This window comes from Aquila chrysaetos, chromosome 16 (genome assembly GCF_900496995.4).
Source record: "Aquila chrysaetos chrysaetos chromosome 16, bAquChr1.4, whole genome shotgun sequence".
Lineage (NCBI taxonomy): Eukaryota > Metazoa > Chordata > Aves > Accipitriformes > Accipitridae > Aquila > Aquila chrysaetos.
The window spans coordinates 14,575,561-14,600,408 of record NC_044019.1 but is presented as its reverse complement, the minus strand read 5'-3'; the positions used below and the strand labels follow the sequence as shown (position 1 = coordinate 14,600,408).

The 24,848-nt window shown below is 36.9% G+C and overlaps 1 protein-coding gene across 8 annotated transcripts in view; it reads right to left on the bottom strand.

The window, feature by feature from the left end:
• USH1C (USH1 protein network component harmonin) overlaps nt 1-24,848 on the bottom strand; it is a 52,747-nt gene that overhangs the window by 4,185 nt on the left and 23,714 nt on the right. For 3 of the 8 annotated variants that reach the window (XM_030038779.1, XM_030038775.1, XM_030038780.1), the window contains exons 14-24: nt 23,064-23,188; nt 19,571-19,620; nt 16,523-16,675; nt 16,028-16,144; nt 13,621-13,869; nt 11,577-11,633; nt 9,902-10,021; nt 5,607-5,669; nt 1,849-1,890; nt 1,485-1,538; nt 1,238-1,337 (exon numbers count right to left, since the gene is read on the bottom strand). In XM_030038779.1, coding sequence (XP_029894639.1) covers nt 1,238-1,337; nt 1,485-1,538; nt 1,849-1,890; nt 5,607-5,669; nt 9,902-10,021; nt 11,577-11,633; nt 13,621-13,869; nt 16,028-16,144; nt 16,523-16,675; nt 19,571-19,620; nt 23,064-23,188 — 1,130 coding nt within the window. Of the gene's footprint in view, nt 1-1,237; nt 1,338-1,484; nt 1,539-1,848; nt 1,891-5,606; nt 5,670-9,901; nt 10,022-11,576; nt 11,634-13,620; nt 13,870-16,027; nt 16,145-16,522; nt 16,676-19,570; nt 19,621-20,378; nt 20,456-23,063; nt 23,189-24,848 lie in introns of all 8 variants that reach the window. The other 5 variants (XM_030038778.1, XM_030038782.2, XM_030038781.1 and 2 more) reach the window with 5 other exon arrangements.

Genomic DNA, 24,848 nt, shown 5'->3' with positions numbered 1-24,848 from the left:
GGCAAAAGCAAAAGGATTTTTTAGGCATGGAAAAGCCACACTGATCTCTTATTGATCATGACCAGTAAGAAACTAGTTCAGTAAGATTTTCCGCAGTAGCAATTTGCCTGTCTGGGTAATCCATCTATACAGTCTACAAACTGGGGTTGATTGTAGGCTGTTACTACTATGAAAATGGCAGCATTACTTAAAGACCTGAAAGTATAAGTGGCATTTGTCAAGGGTTTGCAGAACTGTCATTCCTTTGCAAAAGCCTGTGTAATGTTTAGTCCTTAGAACTGATTTTGACTTGCTAATCTGGAATGAAGCACAATCAACTAACTGGGACTGTACCTGAAGAGGGGAAAGCACAGATAGTAAGGGGACAGCCTTAGCTATAAAAGACCCTCACTACAGTGAAGAGTCAAAGAGAAGCAGAGTACTTGAGAGATCAAGTGGCTGAGATGTTTTCATAGTAAGAGAGACTTGAACTTAGGTGCAGGTTGGGACAAGGTCAGCAAAGACAACATAAGGAGATACTGTCCTGTCTGTCTACCTGGTCATTGCCAGAGTTCTCAAGGAAAGGATGGAGATACTGGCCACCAGGAACAAAGCCTGGATGTGTTGGTATGCACGTTCTTATGCCTTCCAGAGACTTAAGCTGTTAGCCAGAAGGCTCTGGCCTTTAGTGGGATTTTGGGAGTAAAGCCAGGCATTATACAAAACAAATTACTATTGAAAGTAGCATTAAGAAGAAAACTAAGCAGTGTAGTGTAGCCATGGTCAGGTGATTGCTTTGCACATGGAAGTACTACAAATGTCTTTGCTTGGAAATTGTGAAATAATGGAGACCATATGCTGCTTTCCTTAATTGACATAATACACCAGAGAATCAGCTGTTGTTGGGTTTGGTTTTTTTTTTATATCAGACCGGAAAAAGGGGAGTCTTTATTAATAGAACAGCTCTACATTTTCAGGCCACATAATTGAAAATGCTGTAATGATAGAAATACAGCAGCAATGACCATTTCTTCTTAAACACTATTTATAAAGTTTACATAATTATTAATTTAAGCAGCACCCTTCAAACCATGAGCCTCTCTCTGAGCTGCCCTTAGAACTGAGACAGAACTTGGCTGCCTTGGACAATCCAAGTGTGCCTCTCAGTACTAGGCATAGCTATGAAGTCAGCCAATAACTCTCAGCCAGCATAAGGAGCCACTCTGCAGCAGCATTCAAATTCCTCATTGTTACTCACCATGTTTGTCTGCAGCACCACCCTCATAGATGGCAGACACGACTACCTTTCCAACTGGAGAATCAATTCCTCCCTCAACTGCGAGGTCTAACGATCCTTCCTATTAAAAAAGAGGTTTAGTTCAGAAAAGGCTGTTAATTTTTGCCATCAACAGGAACTTAATCTTTCCTTCTTCCCAGGAAATGGGACTGTACATGAAATGCTTACATGAACCCTTTAAATATCAATCAAATAATATAGTATTTACCTTTTTAATTCGTAATAGCCGTACATCTTTTCCCATAATCTGCTCTGGGGTAAACTATGAAAAGATATAGTGATTAGTCATTTCCACCTTGGAAACACAAAACAATTAGGCTGATCTATGTAGTTTATGGGAGAAAAGGGACCTTTCCCTCCTCCAAAATAGTGTTAGCAGAAGATCAGAACACCAGATAATCTTTTCCTCTAAGAAAAGCTCCTTTTTAACATGACTAGAAAAGACAAATACACAAGCCCCAGCAAACCAACAAGCAAGAACCTTACACCCTTCCAGCCCTCAAAATCAAGGATGCGTTTTTTCTAGTGTATTTCATATTAAACAGTGAGACATATTTGAATTTTCTCCTTACCATTGAATATGGATCAAAATCTTCCAAATATTTCTGGAAGCCCTGAGAATAAAACAATACTTAATTGTAAAAACATTAGACTCATGCACACACTTAATACACAAATTCCATTTTATTTATTAGTGAGAGAACATGTAACTCTGTAAGCTACGAAAGAAGACAGTAAATGGAGAAAAGCACAGAAAGGCAGCAAGAGTCCATCCTGACAGTCAAAAGACATTTCAAAATCTTATGACAGATCAGCAGTTTGAGCTGGTCATACTATGGAGCAGTTCTGAGGAACAGTTTACCATTCTGTCAGCTCCGCAGTTCCTCTCTACACCTGACAGAGCAGAAACAAATCTTGAAAGCATCACAGGCAGGTATGTTCTGCCACACTCTTCTGAACAACGTTTCTTGGGACTATCACCATGTTGGGCACTACCTAACACAGGCAGAAGTGACAGGCTCCAATTCACCTGTCAGCAACACTACTCCATACTGTCTGGGTTGTAGGACCCTCTTCCAGCCCCATTCTCCCCTCCTTTCCACAGACTTTCAGGGAGTTGGCTCCATACCACAAGCAAACACAGGACAACAACCAATTTTGTTTTCATATGGTTCTGTGGAGGACTTAAAAGTTTTGGCAGGAAGTGTCTGAAATGGGGAAGATAATATTGCAATTAGGTAAAGCAAGATTCAAGCTTTGAGAGGACTCATACCTTCTTAAACTTTCAAAACCCAGTGTCTTACCCTTGTCAGACCAACACTGCAGGGAAAAAGCAGGAGTTACGTTTTCTGCAAAGACGAGAGTTCCTGAGTCAGCAATCAGGAATCAACGGTGTTTGGGTGGTGTTTTCTTGTGGAGGATTAGTAGTTACCAGGTGAGACTGTGTGGGCGATGCTGGAGATTTATAAAAACTCTGCACTTATTCTGCATGTTAACATAAGGACTATGGGGACTTAACAGAAATCTTTACTGAGGTATCTACATGCTGCATCGCTCTTGTGACTTCAAGCTGCAATAACCTGGGGATATGAGAACAACACAGAACCACATAACCCTTTGCTGATACAGCAGGCAAGCCAAAATCTGATGCAGACCAGTAGTTCAGTGTGGGATCAAGTTTTATATATGCATTATTGCCCTCTTTTCTACTGGATCCATCTGATGACAAAGTCTATTCTACTCTCAGACTCAGCTAAGCCTTTTTCCACTTGTAAATCAAATGCACAGCTTAAGGTTCCTCTGGTATCTTTAAGGGCTGGCTGTTAAATGACAAAGTTGCAGCTAATTAGAAAACACTAATGGCTCCTGCTGTTATCATTTTTATCATCTCTCTCAGTTGCCTAATTTTGACATGACTATGAATGATCCTCTGGGGTCAGATCTCATCCTTACCACCACTACTTCTGACAAAGTCAGTGAGCAGTACTACACAGCTCTGCATTAGCAGACCCTCAAATGTACAACAGTGCTGCCCATTTGTCTAACCACACTTATACAGACCACGCAATAGTGGTGCTGATGACTCTTGCATTGACTGGCAGTCATTACACACAGGCGTACTGAATTGCACAGCGTGAACCCTGGCTTTCCTGCAGGCTGCCTCTCCCTTTACCCTTCCCCTGAGGTCAGAAGACCAACTTAAGCAAATCATGTCCTCGTTCTGTCTTTCTTCTGAGACAGAAGAAACACTTGCAAGGGTTGAAGCATGACTTTGTCTCCCCAGGCTCCAGAGAGCTAAATCATCAGGGCACAACTGCAGAACTTTTGCTTACTGCCACAAGCAGGTTTTTTTGGTAGGGAAATATGTATTAAAAGCATCTTTGGGGAATAGGAACATGACAGACCTTATTTAGCATTTAAATTAGTATGGGTTGCATTACATTTGTTAACCGCTACCTTTGAGGAACTCAATAAATGGGAATTTGATCACAGACTTCAGTGAGGGTAGAATTTCATCCCGGGGAAAAACCCAATCATTCATTCATTTACAAAGTGTATTAATACTATAAATAGTTTTACTAAAACTGTAAGAGAAACATTTTACAATGACAGCTACCTAAACAACTAATAGTTTGAATAGCTGAATTTGTATTGACCTTTGGAATCATGGCTGAAGTAGACATCTATGGTCTTGGAGCAAGCAACTTAGAGGAAAGGACTCCAATCTCAGCCAAGCCACTAATTCATTATGTAATCTAAAGGAAGTCATTGAACTCTCTTTGTCCCAGGTCGCCCTCATGAAAAACAGATGTTGCCCTTGAAGAAAGTTTTCCTGGGAAAATAATTTTTAAACAGGAAAAAAAAACCCACTAAACCCCACAACAAAAAACCTGGAAGCAAAGAAGTGACATGATCTGGATCCAATAAAGTACAAATAGAGCTATGATACAATGAAGACATCCACTGAACTGTAAATAAATCTTCCCAGAAATGGGCATCACAAATTCAGAGAACAGAGAGCACACTCCATATCCAAGCAGGGACTAATAGACCAAGCAACACCGAGTGGAAACCACAGTGCTAAGCCCACCCTCTCACTACTCAGGACATCTCAGGTGAAAGAGTGAAGACCATTCTAATCCTTTCTTGACTTACAGTGATATTCATAGGACTGAACGTAAGTTGAACGTGGAACATTAAAATGTTTAATTGCACTGAAACAACTGTCTGGACTTCTAGATGAAAGGTAAAGCTACTACTTAAAGAAAAAAACCACAAACCCAAACACAAGCACCTAAGCCAATGGTACTGCTCACTGAAGTTTCTAGCATCAATAGTCAATAGCAACTGAGATTTGACTGAAATAAACAAAGAACTGAAAGAGAAACCTATGACTAGATTTAACAATTTTTTCCAAAAAATACATTTGCTAAGAAAATAACTATTATATATACAGAACATACTAACATACAGTGGCAACTGACCAGTCTCAAAGTTTGATTTATCTTAGTCAAATCCAGTTTTCCATTCTAGATCTAGATTGAAACTGACCAAAAGAAGAAAAAAATTAATTATTGATCTTAATGGTTTACCACTCAAAAGCTCACACTGTGAGCTCACAACTGTGCGCCAACATTTTCATATAACATGGCAATGCATCTGACTTAGCTTGCATTAATGGTGTTTTGCACAGAAACTGACACATTTAACAGCAGCAGAGAAGTTAAGCAGGAAGTTAACTTCTTCAAGGGACCATCTATTGAACCACCAGTCAACCACAGAGGAAGAGATGAAAACTTCATCACTGACAGAGGGAAGCAATAAAAGTAGTAACACAACAGAAATATCCTACAGAATACAGAAAGGTTATATGAATAAGTGCTTTCCACCACCAGTTCCTCTGATTTCCTACCAATAACTATGTTATGATAATAGCTCTATTTGTTAAACTAAGAAAATATTTTATTACTGAAAGCATTGCAACTGGAGACTAAAAGAAACAAGGAAATCTTAGGAATAGAAAAAAAAAAAATTCCCAGTATCAGATCAGTTATCAGTGTTCAACTATCTTAAAGACTGCACTAAGCATATAAGTAGTTACAGATGGTTCAACCTGAAGGATTTACTGTTCTCTCAGTCTTCATCTGTCTAAACTAGCAGGAGCCACAGGCACACACTGAAAGTTTACAAAGACTAGCAGTTTTCATGCACTAGGGCTGTCTTGCACCTCTGTCTTAGAAACTGAGCAACAGGATTAGAAAGGAAAGTTTTAAATCTATGACCAGCCAAAACAAGAAGTACCACACAAAACACAAAAATGTTATTTTACTTGGTTTTTGTTAGATCTAAATGATGAATTGTAAACCACCATCCTTTTAAACATCTCTTGTGGCTGCAAAAGAAAGAAAATTGCCAAACCAGATATTAACTTTTTGCTGTTAATAACTATCACCTACTCATAAATAAACTCACTGCTTTTCTTGCACGTCTAGGGACCAAATCACACTTGCACACTTGTTAGTGCTTGTTCCCTATACCATTTCAAAATGAGAGAACACACACAGTGAAATAGTACTGAATACAAAGAGGAAAGACTTCTAGAGAAACTACATAAATAATGCACATTTCCATACCACAAGATTTCTTAAACATATTTTCCATGACTCCTTTTACCTCTAATTTCTACAGAACAGCGCTGGGGTCTCTTCTCCATGGTTTTGAAAAAAATAACTGAAAAAACCCACATGGACAAAGTGCTAGACAAGTAATTTGCAAAATATTGAAAAGTCATGATAAATATATATTACACATTTAAGATTTGCTCTCCTACCATGCATTTCCTATACTGAAAGGTGAATTTCATTATTAAGTTCCTTGTGAAGTTGATAAGCTGAAAGAAAAGATATGTGTATTTGGGCTCATCCTGAAAGAAGCAATTACTTAAATATCAATTACTAGTACAGGTTCATTCTACTTAAAGAAAAATTCCTTCTGAATTTATATTGACTTATTTCTGAGTGGTCTTGCTTCAATTTCGATATCTACAAGTAATTTCACAATATTGATTAATAACTGTTGGATTTTATTTTATTGTGTTGGGCTTCAGTGATTTTACTCCCATATTGATTCTGTTTTTCTTTTGCTTCCAGTGCATTAACAAAATGGTACACTGTAGTTTGGAATCACTTAAAACACAGAACCTCTTACTATGTTACAAAAATTTCCAAAAATAAAATGGGCTAAAAAAACCCCCAAAACCCCAACCTTATATAAAACACCCCTTACAACTCTCCAGCCTCTATTCAAAACCCTGCATCAAATCAAGTAATGTATTTGAGTCTTCTAAAACAAGAACAACTTCTACAGACTAAACTATGGTATTTACATTTCCAAACTCAATTTGCTTTAAAACAAATTACTATATATCAGTTTCACTACTGATTCTATCAGTGTCCTATAGTCATACCATTACTTGGAAAAACATATCTTTTCCTGAGTTGATGAGAGATTTGTTGTCTGCATTTAATTAATACAATGACAGAGTTTTTTGTCTTGAAGGACTTTTGGGCAAGTCTGGCAAGATTTTCCAGAAAACTCTTCAGGCCCTCTCTAGCCACTTAGAAAAAAATTTCCTTTTCAACACAGACGGTTTTGGTATAGCTGTGACCAATAATAACTGAAATTTCCAATCACAGCACATCTTGCCACACAGTATCTAAGCACCTGTCTCAGGTCCCTTGACTGCAGTCCTGCAGAATCAGGCTTCAAATCTTGCAAATTAGAGGAAAGCTTAAACATTCATTCTTACTTTCAGAAATGCTGCATCCAACCACAAAGCAGCGAGGGAGGAAAAATCTTTAGTAGCAGCAAGTGCATCAAAGTTTTCTAACTCACACAACAGGATGTTTGTGATAGTTGGGATAGCAGAGGCTAATGTCCATGTTGGTTTTACTTCTCTGAAAACCCCACCATGAAATCATAACAATCCTCTCCTGTTCTCTGAGCCAAAATTTAATTAGCTTTGCCATCAGTGTATTCCAATTCACTCTAGTACAGCAGATACAAACAATTCACACTGATTTTGACCCAGAGCAATCCTCAGCATTCAAGGCCACACTCAAAGTTTAATCCTCACCCAACATTTTCCTATTTATAAGTCAGAACAATTTCATTTTCATGAACTGTTCAAAGACCTGGGAATTCTGACCTGAATTCAGTTAATATGAAGACTTAAGTCACAACAGACACTTCACTGTTCCTATCTGGCCCAACTACCTTCCAGGTAACAGGAATATTTTACCCATTCTTGCATGTTTAATTTATTCTTATTTTCATGCTGTTCAGCTGCTTTACTAGTGAATTGCTTGAGTATAGGCTCACTTGATTAACTGTTTGAATCAAGTTAATCCATCAAGATCAGTTTCTAGAGTTTGGTACTCTGGACAGCTAAATTCAGATAAAAACAAGGTAGAAGAAATTATGTGTGTTATGTCATATTAAGACATAAAGACTAGAGTTCTGTAAAGTGTGTGAAATCTACCAAGACAAGAAATAGGGTAGCAAAAGACACTTTTCCTTTGGTGATAACCCCCTTCGCTAAGAGAAGCTGAACCGGTCTTGTACCTGAACCATTGACTTAAATAAGGACCCCTCTGCAAACAAACAAAAAGCATTCCTTCCGCATGAAATCAAATTATAATTCTTACACATTTCTGGAGACAGGCAAAGTACCTTCTTGTCTGTTTCATCATACACTGGCCTTTTCATTTTTTAACTAACAGAAGTAGACTCCCGCTTCACTTTGGTACCCATAGAAGTGTTACTCCACATACTACTGTGACTTCATTGCAGGTCTTTACTGCATCAGTCATAAATGGAAGTAAGAGGTAACAGGTCTACAAAACCAATTTAAAGACCGATGTTTCTCTCAAAGTCCTATCAGAATATTGCTCCCACTGAAAGTGTGATCTTCCAACTAACATAAGGCAGTTTGGGAATGAAGATGATTGACATCTGAAACATTTTAGCAGACTTGTGATTTGGAAAATGTGCATGCATGCATAACAAATCATAGAGATTTCCCTATGGAGGTGGATCTTATTGCCAATTTCTCAAACTAATTGTAAGCAGCTACAAAAGGAAAAAAAAAAAACAAAACCAAACAACGAACATTTTGAATTTGTACCAAGACGGTCTGATCACACGTAAGGATATTATCAGTTTTGCAGACTAGTTTATATTTGCACACCAGGCATTTATTTTCAAGAGCTAGATTATATTAACTGCAGATTATGATTTTACTCTGTGTACTCCTCCCCTAAGGAATTTCATATTGCTTAGAGATACTGAATTACTGAACACAATCAAAATGAAAGCTCCAATGCATACAACTGAAGGAAATATCTACATTGGAGGTATTTGAATTTATTTTTAGCTCATGTAGCCTTCTCTTAAGCAACTTATAAAAACTGCTTTCATTTATCATTTCAATCCATTTATAATATAGAAGTTTCAAGATGACTATGTCTGTGGGAAAACTGGTTCCTAAGTACCACTTAAATTTGTTCAAACTGTAACAGGGTAAAAAAAGGAACAAGAGTATCTAAATTATTAAAGCAGAAAATGACAAAAAAAAAATCCATCGCACTTTAATGAAAGACAGCTAGGAATATTGCACACATCATTTACTGTCAGATACAGCATAAGCTTATACTTAAATAAATGAAATGCAAATGTGATGTTTTTTTCCATCACTTAGCTCACGTGTTGCAATACACTGTCTTGCTTATATAAATGTATATATACACACATGTCCACACACATGCATATAACAGACACACAACTCTAATTCTAACACCATAAATCATGATGACCCTCAAGAATAAATACTACTAATTGGCCCGCCACCTATGTTGGATGAATTTTCAGGGCTGTCACTTGGGAGTTATCACCTGTCAGAGCAGTATTTCTCTTTTTTTCCAGTATGCTTTGGCTCACTTTCCCTTATATACCACAATTCCTGAAGATGCTACATGGTTGGTCCTAAAATACTTAACCTAAGAGTTTTTTCTTCACTTACATTTGAAACAGAAATGGAATAGAAATAAGAAAAAGAATCTGATTGTGAGTCAACTTGGCAGGAACACTGCATGACCAGTGTATCAGAGTCTAAGATACAACAACACATGTTTTTTTCCTCTGGAAATGAAATGATGAGATATATATCTACATTTCAAGTATGGCCATGACTATTTACAAAGGAAAAATACAGTGTAATTAATTTTTACTATTTAATTTCTGACAAATGAATTCAGAATTTATAAAAATAAAAACCAGCATGTGAATAAATGAAAAATAGCATCTACAGAGTCTAAGGCTCTACACTGCTCTGGAATTATCCACTCCTGTATAAAAATTGTCACTAAAATGACTGCTAGATAATGGGGGGGGGGGGGGGGGAGGAGAAGGAAAAATACCCTTTTGTACTTACCATTAGTGATCACTTGACAATCTACATGAATTTTAGTTAGCAGAAAATGAGACAAGAACTGATTCTTTGAGTACAAGTCAAGAACAAATCCCACAGTACTATAGCACTCGGAAAAAGAACATTAAAAGGCTTACCAGGGCCTCTGATTTGATTGTTGGCCTGACCATAAAGTTTGGGTCAGGATGCAGCATGACAGGTTTAGAGACTATTGGTACCCCTGGAGGTCGTTGGGTAGGTGGACTTGGAGCAAGCTGCTATGGGGTTAATTTAAGAAAATTACAATTCACAATGTAATTTGTGCAAATCCATCATTTCATCAAGATGCCTCAATTCTAATAGTTTATGGTAATCAATTTAATGACACTAATACAACAAAAGGCTTACAGAATTATTTTAACTAAGACTTTAGAAGTCAACAAGCCAAAACATAATTTCTCTTGCATCCAGATAGTAGCTTTTTCCCCTAAACTTTGACTTCACCACCAAGATTATGGAAAAATCTCATCCCTGCTTTTGGCACTTATCCTGTAAAGGCAATGAACTGAATGAGAAACTACAGGGAAAAAAAAAAAAAAAATGCTGAAGTTGAGTATAAGAACATAGTGAACCTGAAATGAGATTTTAACTAATCTACAGCTAAATAGATCTTTTAAGATGAAATTCACCAGGACTGCAGCAATCAGCTTTCCATAAAGAATTTCAAGCTAACTTACCTTGGCTTAAGAGCAAGGGTTAGTTACGCTAATTACCTATCCTTGACTGTACAAAGTACAGATACCCAGAGGCATCTAAGACCTAATCATCCAGCACGTACTAACCCAGTTGTACACTTCTTACTCAGTCAAAACTCCCACTGACGTCAAGCATAGTTTTATTCAAGTTCAAAACTGAGCCCTGTGGGTTTAGTTTCTGACTTAACCCCAGCAACTCTCAGCATACTCTTGTCAATGTTTCTCATAGGAAATGTGATGTATTCCAGATATCATTCATATAGTACAAGCTGTATCCTCTTAAATTATTTGAATTGCTTCCAGCAAATTGGTTAAGCCATGTTGTTTTTTTTTTTTTTTTTAAAGGGGAGTTTTTGGAGTGGTTTTTTTTGTTGTTGATGGTGGGTTTTGTTTGTCTTTTTTTTTTTCTCCTTTTTTAAATAATTTAAGAAAAAGGTTTTGGAACCAGATCTTTTAAAGTCCCTGTGGATATCCCTCAACTAATGTTGTTCCACACTGCAAAATGTATCGTATCATTAAGCTTTCTAATATGAGAAGAATCGGCAGGTTCACAGATATCAACTTGTTAAAGTTGCATGAGAACCGGATGATTTCTTCCGCAGTTGCACTGTTTAGAGACAGACTTTTCTAGAGTGCCTCAGAATGGGCAAACCTGACATCCAGCCATCTTGAATCAAAATCAGTGCAAAGAGTTATCAAACAAATGTTGGTTCTTCCGAGAAGCTTCCTTCTTCGCACCCATTATGTTTAAAATATAGTTTGGTCCTAGTTCCTTTTGTCTGTCTCGGCAGAAGAACAAAGTATATGCTCCATGACATACAGATATCCAGAACAGGCAAACATGGACTGTATGTTGCTGAAGCGTTGAAATACGAAGTCCTCAGACCATATAGGAGTCACTTCCACTACCTGGTATTAGGTTATCTTGTTACAGAGCAATGGATCCAGGCGCATGAATGCAAGTGCTGAATTTTAAATAAATTAGCCATGCAGAGTCAAACCCTTGGCATTTCCTTGACATTAGCATTACATGGGAAGTTCATAAAACTACAGTCATTATTAACAGTATATGACATACCAGCGGATTGCTTGACACAGAAGATACTTTGCCGCCGTGGGAGGTGTTTCTTACAACCTAAACAGTAACAGACTTAGTACTGGGTTCATATGAAGTATATAGCTAATAATAGGTTTGAGAAACAGATCAATTTATACCAGATATTTTAATAGTTAGTTGTCAAGAATGTATTTGACAGTATTTCATTCCTTTTTGGCTGGTATTTGTTCAAGCTGAATTTAAAATTAAATGATCTGGGGGAAAAAAAAAAAAACCAACTTAGCAACATAGAGGAGATTTACTGGTTTGATTAATTTTAGAAAAGTACACTTATGGGACAACAACAGTTGTCTTATTTTTTGCTTTAGCAGGCATAAACACATGATATTTAATCACTGACATCAAATAAACGCATTGCTTCTGCTTATCTGTGGTGTTAAAAACCCACTTTTTAAAAAGCAGCAAGGATAAATTGTCCAGCTTCTGATTTTTCTTCCATTTCTGAAACCACATCAGAAATACTGAGTTATCTACTTACAAACAAAGCAGCTTTGGCTCAGTATTAATACTTTACTAAGAGCTTAGTTCTTTCCTCATATACACTAATTATATTCAGTGAAAAATGACTTACCATTTTTGAAGGCTAGGTCTTCTTCTGTTGTTGTTACCTGATGTATTTTTCTTTAATTATTAACGTTTTTTTTCTAACATATCTAGCAGTGAAAAACTGCCGGAAACATATTTTGTAATATATGGGTTTGAGGTCAGATCCAGTATGGCAGTTCCTATATTACTTCTTTTATCTGAATATTTTCTATTAGCATTAGGAGAATGTATTTCTCCTCTGAATGCTAGCACTTTGTACACTTGTGTCATTTCACATCATTTTTATTTCACAAATAACTTGGGAAACCTGTTATCCATAAGAACATCTGACATCTCCATTTCAGTGGATCTAGCATATTCTTGGCACTTCAAACATAATAAAGGACATAGATCGAGCACTATCAGAGGTCTACTTAAGTTTATAAGAAGAGATTCGTAGTTCACATTAGGGCAATTATTCACATAGAAATAATCTGCAAGTTTCCCCTGAGAAGTGATTAATTTGCGTATCCTTCCCCATCCAACCAGAATCATGCAAATGCAAAGCCTAGTATTTCCAAGCAAACATGCAAAAAAAAAAAAAAAAATTAAAAAATTAAATCCAACAATGGAGTCAGTCAATCCATGCAGAAAACCGTGCAGGAAAGAAGTGACCGTATGGGATCCTCTTCTGCTGTTCGAAACAAATAAGAATCTTTTGCCACAAAAATGAGTACATGAATCCCACTACAGTGCTTAGCAAAGGGAATTATGATGCAACAGCCGCCATTTCTCTCCTAAAGTGAGATCTGGCACAAGATTTCTTATATTTGATCTTCTTTTGGACTGAGATTGTAATAAGGAGAAAGTCAGAACATTTTCTCAAAGAAATCCCTAATTCCTGTGTGTGCAGAAAAAGTGAAACCTGATTATCAGCTCTTGTTCATTTAAAAGTATTTTACTGGTAATTTATACAGTGTTGATATTTTAAAAGTTTGAGCTTCTGATTTTAAGCTAATTTTCTCTGTCCACACTTCTCACCTAACAAATCAATTTGATGACATTTAAAACACTTTCACAAGTCATTTTCACTACAGAGATATTTTTGTCAACTGTGAGTTAAATCTGCTGCCTGCCATTGCTTTTTTTTTAATCTTTAAACACTCAAGTCCAAATTGTCTTTTTAGCTGACACGTTCTGCCCAAGATACCTGCATGTGGTAGGATTACAATGTACATAGGGAGGAGAGAGCAAAACCCTCTGGACTTAAATTAAAAAAAACCAACAAAACAAAAAAACCCAACAACAATCTATCTCTGGACTGCATTCACTGCTATGAAGCATTGAAACCATTCCTTCTTTTAACATTGCATATGGCAGGTAGGTAGATCCAGTGGATAAAGTGGGTGATGGAGTAGGGGAGGAAAGCCAGGCAGGGGAACGGTAAAGGCGCATGCATCTGAACAGATCATGAGGTCACCTGGGAAGCTGGTGTTACTGCCAGGGCTGGACCTCTTGCAAGGGCAACATTTGATGTAGGAAGCGGATGAGCTGATGATGCTGGAGTAACAGAGGGGGGTGGTAGCGGAGGTGGTGCGACACGTTGTTTAGGCTTGTCAACTTCATCTAAGTTTATATCATCAAGATCTGTGGTATGAAGCTGCAGGCCACCAGCAAAACGCCGCATTGATGTGGCCGAAGGAGAAGCGGAAGGACGTCCACTTGCCAACTATGTGCAACAGAAAAGAAATCTGCCTTAACAGTTCATCTGCCTGCAACAGCTCTGAAGAAATTAGTGGCAAATCCTAGGAACATCACTCAGCCTAACTGCTCCTGCACAGGAAGCTCCTGGATTCTCCCACACAGAATATACATAAACTTTTTCTCTGAAAGCCTTTTTAAAAGCACTTCACTTCTAAACTGGAAAGAAAATTGGAGTGCTGTGATACTAGCCTTGGCTGTTGGGGCAGGGGGGGTGACACACAAGAAAACCCCTCAAAAGACAACCAGAAAACCCCAACTGCATGGAGTCTTCAGAAGGCAAAATCATAGGACAAATCACAGATAACACAACTCTTGCTTCTCTAGCTCTTATGAAGAGAAAGCAAGAATTGCTCCTTGCAAAGGTGATTATATAAAATGAAAGTAATTGAAGAAGGGCCCTGAAATTCCATGCCATTTAAAAAGGGAAAGGGGCTAAAGTCTGGGGTAAACATAACGAGACATTAATACACGTGAGAAAAGTAAGCTTAAGCAGCTATCAAAACAAAAAGTTTAGGGTGCTATGAAATTCAGATCCTCAGGAGGTTCTGGACCTTCTAATTTCTGTTAATCAACACCAGATGCATGGTGGGGCTAACAAACTCCAGAGTTTGAACATAATGAGCAGCTCACCCAAAAAATAAGGTTGTGTGTGCAAAGAAGGAGTCTACATATGCTGTTAGAGTGGCTAACTTTTCTTTTATCAGTGAACAAACTGAAGTATTTAAGAAAATCCAGTTGATACTCTTTCATTTTGCTATTTTGTAGACTCAGCTGAGGAAATATTTGAGATGAGTTGTCCTACAGACACATGCATCTCAGTCTAATATGACAATACTTCCCTCAAGTAGGTATCTCTGTTGACATTCTTTGGGATCTCCTTATCTGCCATACTCACCCCTTGGTACTAAAAAACAGGTATTTCATTGGCAGAGGTCAAGAGATCTTGACTGCTCTTATACCCAAGCAGCAGTTCAAGCCTGTAGTACCTGAATATTGTTCAGCTGCGTTTATCTCTCAGAAGCATTTTGGTTTTGTTTTATGTGAGTTTAACTGCTTAGGTAGTTTTGTAGAAGAATTGTAATAGAATATTTATATGTAATATAATGTAATAGAAGAATTGATGGAGCAAATACAACAGAGTGCTTGTCTTAAATCAGGGTAGAGCTCTGGAAATACAACAGTGATTTTAATCTGTAATGTTCCCTTTTACTTTACAAAGTAAGTGGGACAAAGACCTACCAGAACAGAGGCAGCCAAAATCGGGCAGCGAGAGAAAACTCAGCATAATCATTCCACTGTCCTAGAGACCTGCACTAAAAGAGCCACGTGGATGTGAAGAGCCACACGGATCTGAGTCTGAGATCAGGAAGAACAGAAGACCAGCTGCTTTTTTCAGAGCAGCTTCACATTGACCTGAAGGAAATTCATGCAAGAGTGTTCCCCAAGGGTCCCCTTTGTGGTTGCAATTTCTCGGGGATCCCAGGGGAGTTCAACAGATTGCAGCGTTCCTCTTGAAAGCAGCTGTGCTTGGAAGGGAGCCAGAGCAGCAGGATGGTGGGAAAGCCTCACTCCACATCTAGAACCATCAGGCTCTAAGGCACAATCACTATCTGCAACTCCCTTTAAGGGGACTATTTAAAAAACAAAACCAAACCCTGTTATTTGGGACTTTCTTATCTTTATCATTTTCTTAACCTGTAGCTTTATTCCATGCAATACAAGGAAGCATCCAAGAGCTCATTGTCAATGATGTTCTTATTTTCATCAGATACTAAAAAAATATGGCTGGGTATTCTAGTTTCAGTTTTATTATTGGTAGCATATCCCACCTAGGCCAAACAGCTCACAAGCCAATAAAACTGTTAATTTTGTGGTTATAATATACTTAAAAAGGACAAAATAAAACCAGTTCATTAAAAATAAAAAAAAAAACTCAATAAAATATAGGAACAGCAAATTATATAGATTGTAATTTATCAATTACAATTTTTTCCTCTCTTAGAATGAAGGCTGAGAGGGAAAGGTCAAAACAGACTTTTCTCTGGTAAAAACCTGTTGCTTTTAGGACACAACTACTGAATTATTTAGAGCTCATGCAATATATGGAGAAGCCAGAATTTTACCTCAGGAGACTCATTCTCCACAGAGGAAATCTGTTCTAACCGTGTCTGACAAAGTCTTTCCACCCAGTGCTGCACCTTTTCTGATTCTTCCAGGTCTTCTCGTTCTGTCTCAGATACCTTAACCATAACATCAGTGCATGAAAAAAGGTTATAGGTACAGTTGCAATACAAAATGTTTCAAAAGTATGAAATGCCATTTAAATTAGTTTTAAAACTAATAACGCTTTTGAGAATGATTTCCTATTCTGCTGTCTTTCATTAAATTCATCACTACATATGGACACTCATTAACTGCAGAGGTATCTTCATTTGGGCAAAAACTGACTGTAGAAACAAGCAAACATGGGAACAGAGTTCTGCAGTGAAACAGCAATTTTTTAAAACTTCATTATCTTTGAAATAATTAAACAAGTGTCCTGCTAAGATAATTGCACTAAAGATTCAGCTCATTTTCTTTCAACATAATTTTGCACTTCATAGGAGAACACAACATACCTCTTGTACAAGACGATTTATTTTCAGTTGTTTTTCTTTCTCCAACATTCCTTCTTTCTCTTTGGCAAGTTTTTGCTCAAACTCCATTTCCTTTTTATTCTTCCTCTGTTCACACAGACTGTCACTTTTTGACTTCTTTCGCTCTTTCCCTTTCTGGGAAGTTTTGGTGGTTTCATTTTTCTTTTTTTTTTTTTTTTAGTTAAGCAGATTTTTACATCAGCTAAAGACATGGCAAACTTCAAGCTTGGTACATGAGTGCCTGCCTTGAAAATATAATTAGTCTGTGCAAGTATGTGGATGGTCTTTTAAAAGAAAATCTGAAGTCCATTTCCCCAGCAATTTGCAGGAAAGTCAACCTTATTTGGAGTGCTTGTGGACATTAAGTTGGACAGGATCAGACAGCTCAACTTTTTTGCTCCTCTGCAAAGTTACAACATTAGGGCACACAGGCCCAGTACAAAACTTTGAATAGTCAAACAATTTTGGTTAGGTCTTGATTTGCCATCACTCCGTTCTGGCATTTTTATCTAAATACAAGACTGACTGCTTTCAGGTGACAGATGCTCATGTACAGGTAGATGTGAATATTCTATGCATAAAACATCTTCATGCATATGCCCTAAAACCAGCATTGCCTGCCTTAATACCACTGAAATCAGCAATTACAAAGGAAAGACTTAGATCAGTGCAGAAGCTGAATTGCTCCCAGGAAAGAACAGTCCATCACGAAGGCAAAGTAGCTTTTATGAGCACCAGATAAAATCTGCTCACATGAGTGAACTAATACAGCACAAAGCAACTCTAAAATTTTAGATGTAGGGTGCAACCAAAGGTGAAAACTACATAGGCTTTTTGGAGCCTCTGTTCCTGTTGTTTTCGAAGTACATCCTGCTCCTTATTTCTACTTTAATGATGTCACATTTCTGCCACCCTCTCCTGTTTGTACTGGTATTGGAAAGCCCATGTTCTCCTTTTATTTATGAAAAAGTAAAAAGGAGGAGCAGCTGGCCACTTATTGTCAATTACTGCCAGTGCCCAGAAAGGCTATGCTTTGGGTTTGATTTTGCTCTGCTCATTATCATCAGCTACTGACTCTTCATGGTGGTTTGGGGAATTCAAAGCATGAACATGCTTCACCTTAAATAGCATTATTTGTCTTCCTTCCACCTTTTATGTGTAATGTTGATAATAAACCCTTGGAAAACAGACATTTTCCCTAGAAACTACAAAAGATAATTCTCCCAGGCACGTAGTTAATTGGAACTTTGTACTACTGAATTCAGTGGGATGTTTTCTATTGCTTCATGGTTAAGTGGAGTTGTTGTTGGGGAAAAAAATAAAAAATAATAATAATAAAAAAATCAATAGTAGTTGGAGACAAAAATTTTAAAAAAGTTTAAGTAAAAAAAAAATCTAGCTTTTCACACTAATGTTTTAACATAAACATAATTCTGTTGGCATGTTTTATTCAGGGCTAGTTAGTTTGTACCTTAACAACAATTGCTGATATTATCTTATCCTCTAATAAATTAGAAGATACATTTAGTACTGTGTACTAAATGTAACATCTAGCAGGTCAGCCTCCTAGGTATCAACATTTTAAAAATTACTGAATTCAAAGGCACACTAAGCAGTACACACACAAGCCAAAGTGTTCCAGAACATGAACATATATCAGACAATCTTAGCTGCATTCACTGCATTCAGATACAGCAGGATGAGTCACCCTTTCCATCCATTTTCCCCATGGATTCAGTTTACTTCCTATTATAGACATTTTTAGTACAGAATGAAATTTTGTTTTTAAAACAAAACAAAATATCAATTAGCAATTTGGAGTAGGATGAAAATTCATCACTTCCAGATCTAAAAACATTTCTGAAAGCCAAAGATTAAAAATACATCTTTTCAAGCTTCTAGTCCACACTGTGCAGTTGAGTTCAACAAGAACTGGGTAAGATCTTCATTACTGTATGAAAAGGTATTTGGACACTCTATAAACTACCTTTGACAGCAGCAATACAGAAGATCACCTATTTGTGTGAAGAGATTGAGTTTTCATAACATGTATTTATAGTTTTCAGATAGATATCCTAACTGTACTGGCTTTCACACAAGTTACAGATCCATGTTGATTTAGAGTTGCTAGCCGTACAAAATGGTATCGGAGTGTACCATCATTTCCTATTCTCTATTAAGGTGAACAGGCATTTCCTGTCCACACAGAAGGTTAAAGTAATAGTCCTAAACGGTGACACAAATACTTAATCTGTCAGACACAATCCTGACCTCCTCAGAAACCTTGAGCTCTCAGAAGATAGACATATGAACTCTTCTTGACATTTCTACCCCAGTTCATGACCATCAGCCATCACAAAAAAAACCCCATCACCAACACACAACACAACCACAAAACCCCTATAATATGGCTAATATACATTGAAAGAAATAGAGAATAAAGCAACAGCAGGAATAAATTATTAAACTCTAATAATTTGAAATTGCAATACTTTAGCAGCAACTCTACAGATATAAAAGTATTCTATCAAGCTTAAAGATTTTCTTTTTTTTAGGTTTTTTGTTTTTTGGGGTTTTTTTTTCTTTTCTTTTTTTCTTTCTCTTTCTGTGTGATGTACATGCCTAAAAGCCTTTTGCCTTCAGCACCCCTCTTACTGGGATATTTGCAAAGGTATAACTGGGAACTGCATACTTGATTCCCATTGAATTTTTGTCTCTACCTTTTTCTATACATTTTTCTGAGGACTTTTGGAGAACATAAAGACATGTACTGCCCACCTGTACTGAACACTTTCTGCAAAGTACTGACATATAATTCCCACTGCAACTGGCAGAACTTGAAAAGTCCAAAGTATTCAAAAGGACAAATTCCTAGGCGGATGCATCCCAAACACATCTGAATTTGTGCACACGTTAAAAGAAAAAGCATTTGACTATAAAGAATGTCTAGTAATAACAGAGAAGAAGAAGAAAAAAGAGGAATTAAAATTCAGATGCACAGCAAACAAATTTACATATCAAACTTTGTACCTTGCGGATTGTGGGAAATTTTCCTTCATACCGATAAAACCATCCAAAAGCTACAAAAAGGTAAAGGAAACGTTGGGGTTTTTTTGGAAGAAAAGTCAAGGACTGGTTCAGATTCAGATCAGTCCATGGTGAAACATATAACTGATTAAAATTTATTTGAAAGCACAAGACCAAAGGTCTGATATTATATGACAAGTTCTTAGATGACTTCTTGATCAATTGTGCTAGTACATTTAGTCATTTTAGTGATACACATTTTATGTTAAACAAAGCAAATGCAACAAGTAATCTTCATACAGAACCATACAGCCATATGCATCGCTAAGATATCTATGGTCACAGTCCTACTTTACACTAGTTTTAACAAGCCTTCTTAAAATGAAACAGGTATTCAAACTCATTCGAGCTTGTGGCAGAACACAGTGGCGTTTGAGGAGACAAGAAAAGCTCCATTTCCTAGGATAGAATATTTTAAGCCAAGTACATAGAGTATTACAAAACACATTGCTAAGTAAAAACATGCAAAAGAATCCGTTACCATAATTTTATATAAGAAACACCGATAACACACACAGCTCTCAATTTAAGCCACCTTTCTGTAGGATTGATAGATTTTCTATTTGTATCAAGGTATCTTTAGAAAGCAATGACAGCAACAGTGTCATACCTTTCATCATTTACCAAGGGACCACACATATTGCCCTAGCAAAATCGAATGATCAGTTCAGTGTCAGGACTGACTGTCAGGAGGAAGTGAAACACAGGAAGAATCTGAATCAGGAAAGGAAGCTAAGGCTGAGCTGCAAACCTGTTTGTCCTGCTTCATGATCACTTCATCCATGTCATCTGTTTCAAGTTGGTCATGTGCAACTCCCTTTAAATCTACTAGAGAAACAAAGGAGGAAAGGAGTGAGGAGACAGAAATGACAAGTCTCACTGGAGGTTCCCATGAAATGAAAAAGAGATCAGCAATGTGTGACTAGAAGTTTCCATGAAATAAAAAGTTAGCAACAGGATATTCTTCCACATAATTAAAAAAAAAAAAAAAAAAAAAAAAAAAGAGGTCCTGCTTAAATCAAATCCATTTCCAACCTCCTCCAACCCTGAAAAGCACTTAGTATCTGCACATGGCCAATTAGTCTGCTCTGCTATGAAGGGAAGCCTGCAGAGGTAGGTGGCTTTTCCTGTAATTAAACCATCAGCAGTTCTGGGATATCTGGCTTCAAAAAGAAATATCAGCCTTCTACTGTGCTGTCACTGGGGCAAATGCTATACAGAGAAAACACTGTCCTGAAGAATCAGAAAACTAAATGGATAAAAGAGAGTTGCAGAAGAAACATTTCCCGATCTCAGTTTCTCATCCATGAAAAGTTACATGACTTCCCCAAAGTCACACAAAAAAATAACGTAATCAGGTTAGGAACTGACCCAGGTCTCCCTTAAGTTATGCAACAAGCACTTTCCACTTTTTCCTTTGTCTAATACCACTTTAGTACACTCTTCACATACTATCTGTATCTTCCAATTTAGCTTCTTAACTGCCAATTAAGCTCCAAGGGTCTTAAATTCCTTTGGACAACTAAGTCAAACTTACACTTCAGGGCAATTCTTCATGGAAAAGTTGCATTGTAAAACAGTACCTCCTCAGTCTCTTGACTAATTGTGAAGCAGCCTGCCCAGTGATATCAGATCAACTTCAGCGTGTGCAGACTACAGACTGTTTGTGAAAGATTTGCTGCAATGGATGAAAAGAGGAAAAAGACAAGAAAAAGGAGGACAGGAGCGGAAAAACAGATAGATTCAGTAAGAAAAATGATAGTAGGAGAGGAATAGAAAAAACAAAAAGTAAGGACAAGGTGTTTCAAAATCTACAAGTAAACCACACTTGAAAAAGCAGGATTTTTCTTCTACTCTGACAGATGATCTATTCAAGATATTAACAGATCTGCTACTACACACAGCAACTCAGGGACAGATGCCCGAATTTTGCAAATTCTTAGAAATGTGCCTAGCTTTCTCACTATTAGGTCACTAGGAATTGATTCAGAAGTTCTGATTGCATGCTTTTAATTAGTACATGCTTACATGTTTGCTATCCAAGCTCTTAGCATGCAAGATTATTTTTGCATTGGTTGTAAATATCATTATACCATCATCATTTCATTTTCAAGATAGTTGTCAAAAGAGCATGAACTGAAGAAAGTGATACACAGAAAAATGATGTGGTAAATACTTTAGCCTGAGAAGAAATAAATTAGATGTGAAAGGCATGCTGGCAAGAAACAGATTTGTCAAAAGATCTAGGAAAAACACTTAAGTCACTGATTCTTAACAATCTTTGATTTTTCTTTTTTGTTTAGTGTCTCACTGTTATTTGCAACAACGATTTCTGTTGCATTTTTTAATGACATTTAATATATTAAGTTGTTTACTCAATTAAGTTGTTAACTCCTCATGTAAGAGAAGCAAGGGAGCTTCAAGGCATTCCTACAGCCCTCAAAGACTGCCAAAGTAAGAGAGGACCGAAGAGATGAGGGAGAAGATCTTTAGATTTTTCTGAAAACTAACCATTGAATTCATTTCCTCCAAGCCAAAAGCAGGGATTCCATAACTACCTTTTTTAGTTAAGAGCAAGCAGACAAAAAATACTCAAAACCATAACCTCCACCCTCTGTAATACAATGATTTAGAGTAAGGGAGAAGAAAAAAGGTAACAATAGGAATAGTACAAAGTGCATTCATTCACTCTAAATGAGACTGCAAATCTAGTACTCGTTTTCTACTTTCAAACACTCCACCTCCCAAGATCTCTTCTCAAATATAAAAATGATGTTAAATTATTTGCTTATATGATTAATGCAGAAAGCTCAAAGCTAATTCCAAATGAAGGAACAAAACCAAATGCTTGTCTCCCCTTCATCATACCTTCATTTTGAAAAGTAACAAAACCCAAAAGTAGCAGGAAGCCCATAAAACCTGAGATGAAAGCACTCATATGTATATAACTTAGCATTTGAATATCAGCTGATCCACATGGACATAAAAACATAATTGCATAGCATATAAAAAACGCAGCACTGGTTCCGTTTGGGCATATAGTGGAAATTAGCACAGGTCTAGTGACGCAAGAACTCCTCTGTGAAAAGGTTGACAGGCAAAACAGCGCACAGAAACAACATGGAAAGCAAGGCACCAAAATCCCAAACTAAAGAGGCTGATACTTCAAATGATTTCTTAGTGAGCTTTATTTTTTTTTCCTGCTGCTGCTGCTTCTTGTTAAAAAACATGACTGTTTGAGTGGATGTAGATTTTGCTAGGTACCTGTTAAATAAGAGCTATTAAATTAATCAATCATATGCTTTCAGCCTTCTGAAAATAACCAAGTCATAGCTAGCTTGGCTTGGACACACACTGGTGATATATTCCATACAGCTCAGTGATGTGTCTGAAACAAATACTTTCCCTAGGAAGCAGATTGAAATCAATTACTTACTTCTATGTTTGGAATGAGGGGCAGGGTGCACTTCTGCAGTCACAGTTTTTAGAGATTTGGGAGGTTCTTTAGGACCCCAGTCTTCTTCCCACTCCTTTTTAAATTTCTCTTCCTCTGCTGTTATCCTATAGGAAAAAAATGCAGCTAGGAATTCTGACTATAAAAACAGCATCATCAATATAAACTCATTACAATTATTTAGTGTTCTGTATGTTTGGGGTTTTTTTTCTCTTTAATATAAAGCACAATAAACTGCCCTTTTCCCCAAAACAAATTCCTTTCATCAATCTGTTTCATTTACTAAGCTACTAAGATAATTTGTAAAATACAATGTAATTGAGTACAATATTATTATTTAATATTGAGACTTCTAAGGTCAGTTATATAAACACCTTCACAAATATTAGCCCCAGAGTGATACACTGCAATACTGACTGTTACCTTAACTGAAGCCAAAAGCCATCTCTCACCTAATAATTCTTCATTTTTAGAACTGGGAAATATCTATTAGAAAAACAGTCAGTTTTAACTAAAATACTAAGTGACAGAATATTTACCACATGCCTAAATCAGATGTAACAATGGTAAATTATACCTCAAGAGTACGTGTCTTATTTCTGTATCTTATCTCCATTTGGATGATAGCTTCCTAAACACATAATTCTAGGCTACACTAGAAAGTGACTCTTCCCCAAAAGAACTAGATACTCTTGAGACACAAACCACATAAAATTCAGTGTTCTAGGCAAAAAAAAAAAAAAAAAGAAAAAATTGTCATGCTTCAGGACAAAGAAGCTCATAAAACAAGTAAATTACCTAGAAGGCACCTAGAAAGACACCATGATCAAAAAACCACATTTTGAAGGAAAATTCAGCAAATCCCAAGTATGTCACAAGAGAACTACCATATAACCTAATGGCTTGTAGCTTCATATATGGTGCCTTTAAGTGATCCAAGATCTATTCTTGGCTGTAGCCTGTCTTGAACTGGTTAATTGATATATGGTTCAAAAACTTACCAGATCTTAGATATGTATGATGCTATTCATACTTGGATTATCTTTTGCATCTCTAAATTAGCTAAGGTATATTTAAAAAATATCCACATGTGGTCAAAGCACTATTAAATCAGCAGCTGACGTCAGTATTTAGATTTGGAGGCATAGTCAATAGCAGGGAACATTGGACAGAACGTTTAGATTTGTTTTTACATTTCCTTTTAATAAAAAAAAAAAAAAAAAAGGGGGTTACAATGTAACTTGAAGTACACAGAGTTAAGGACCTCTGCCATTTAGGCACATTTGAAATTTCTTCCTAAAATGTATGCAAGATACTAATAAAGGGCACAGTGAATCTATACAAGGAATTCCTGCAGAAAGGATTTTAAAAATGGAGCAAAGGGTTATCCTGACAAACTGTTAATACAGGAAAGCATTACATTCTAGTGAAACTGCCTGCCTGCATTTGCTTATTAAACCTAAGCTTCAGATTAAATTGAAGTTGCTATACTACCATCCTCCCTCCTCTACACCAACGAGATTGAGTCAGACTTAACAGTTTGGATTGTAATATGGAAAAGCTTAATAAGTGCCTGAGCAGCACTTGGAAATTACACAACGAAGTATAAAGACTTGCTAGATCTTACAATGAGCAGACCTCAAGGCAGCCTGATCATGAAAGTCCTCCCTGAGTGAGTAAAGATGCACTTAGTTCAGAAGGATATTGCAGATACCAAACGTTCATTATAACAGACAAGCAATCTGCATTTGGAGAACGGAATCATTC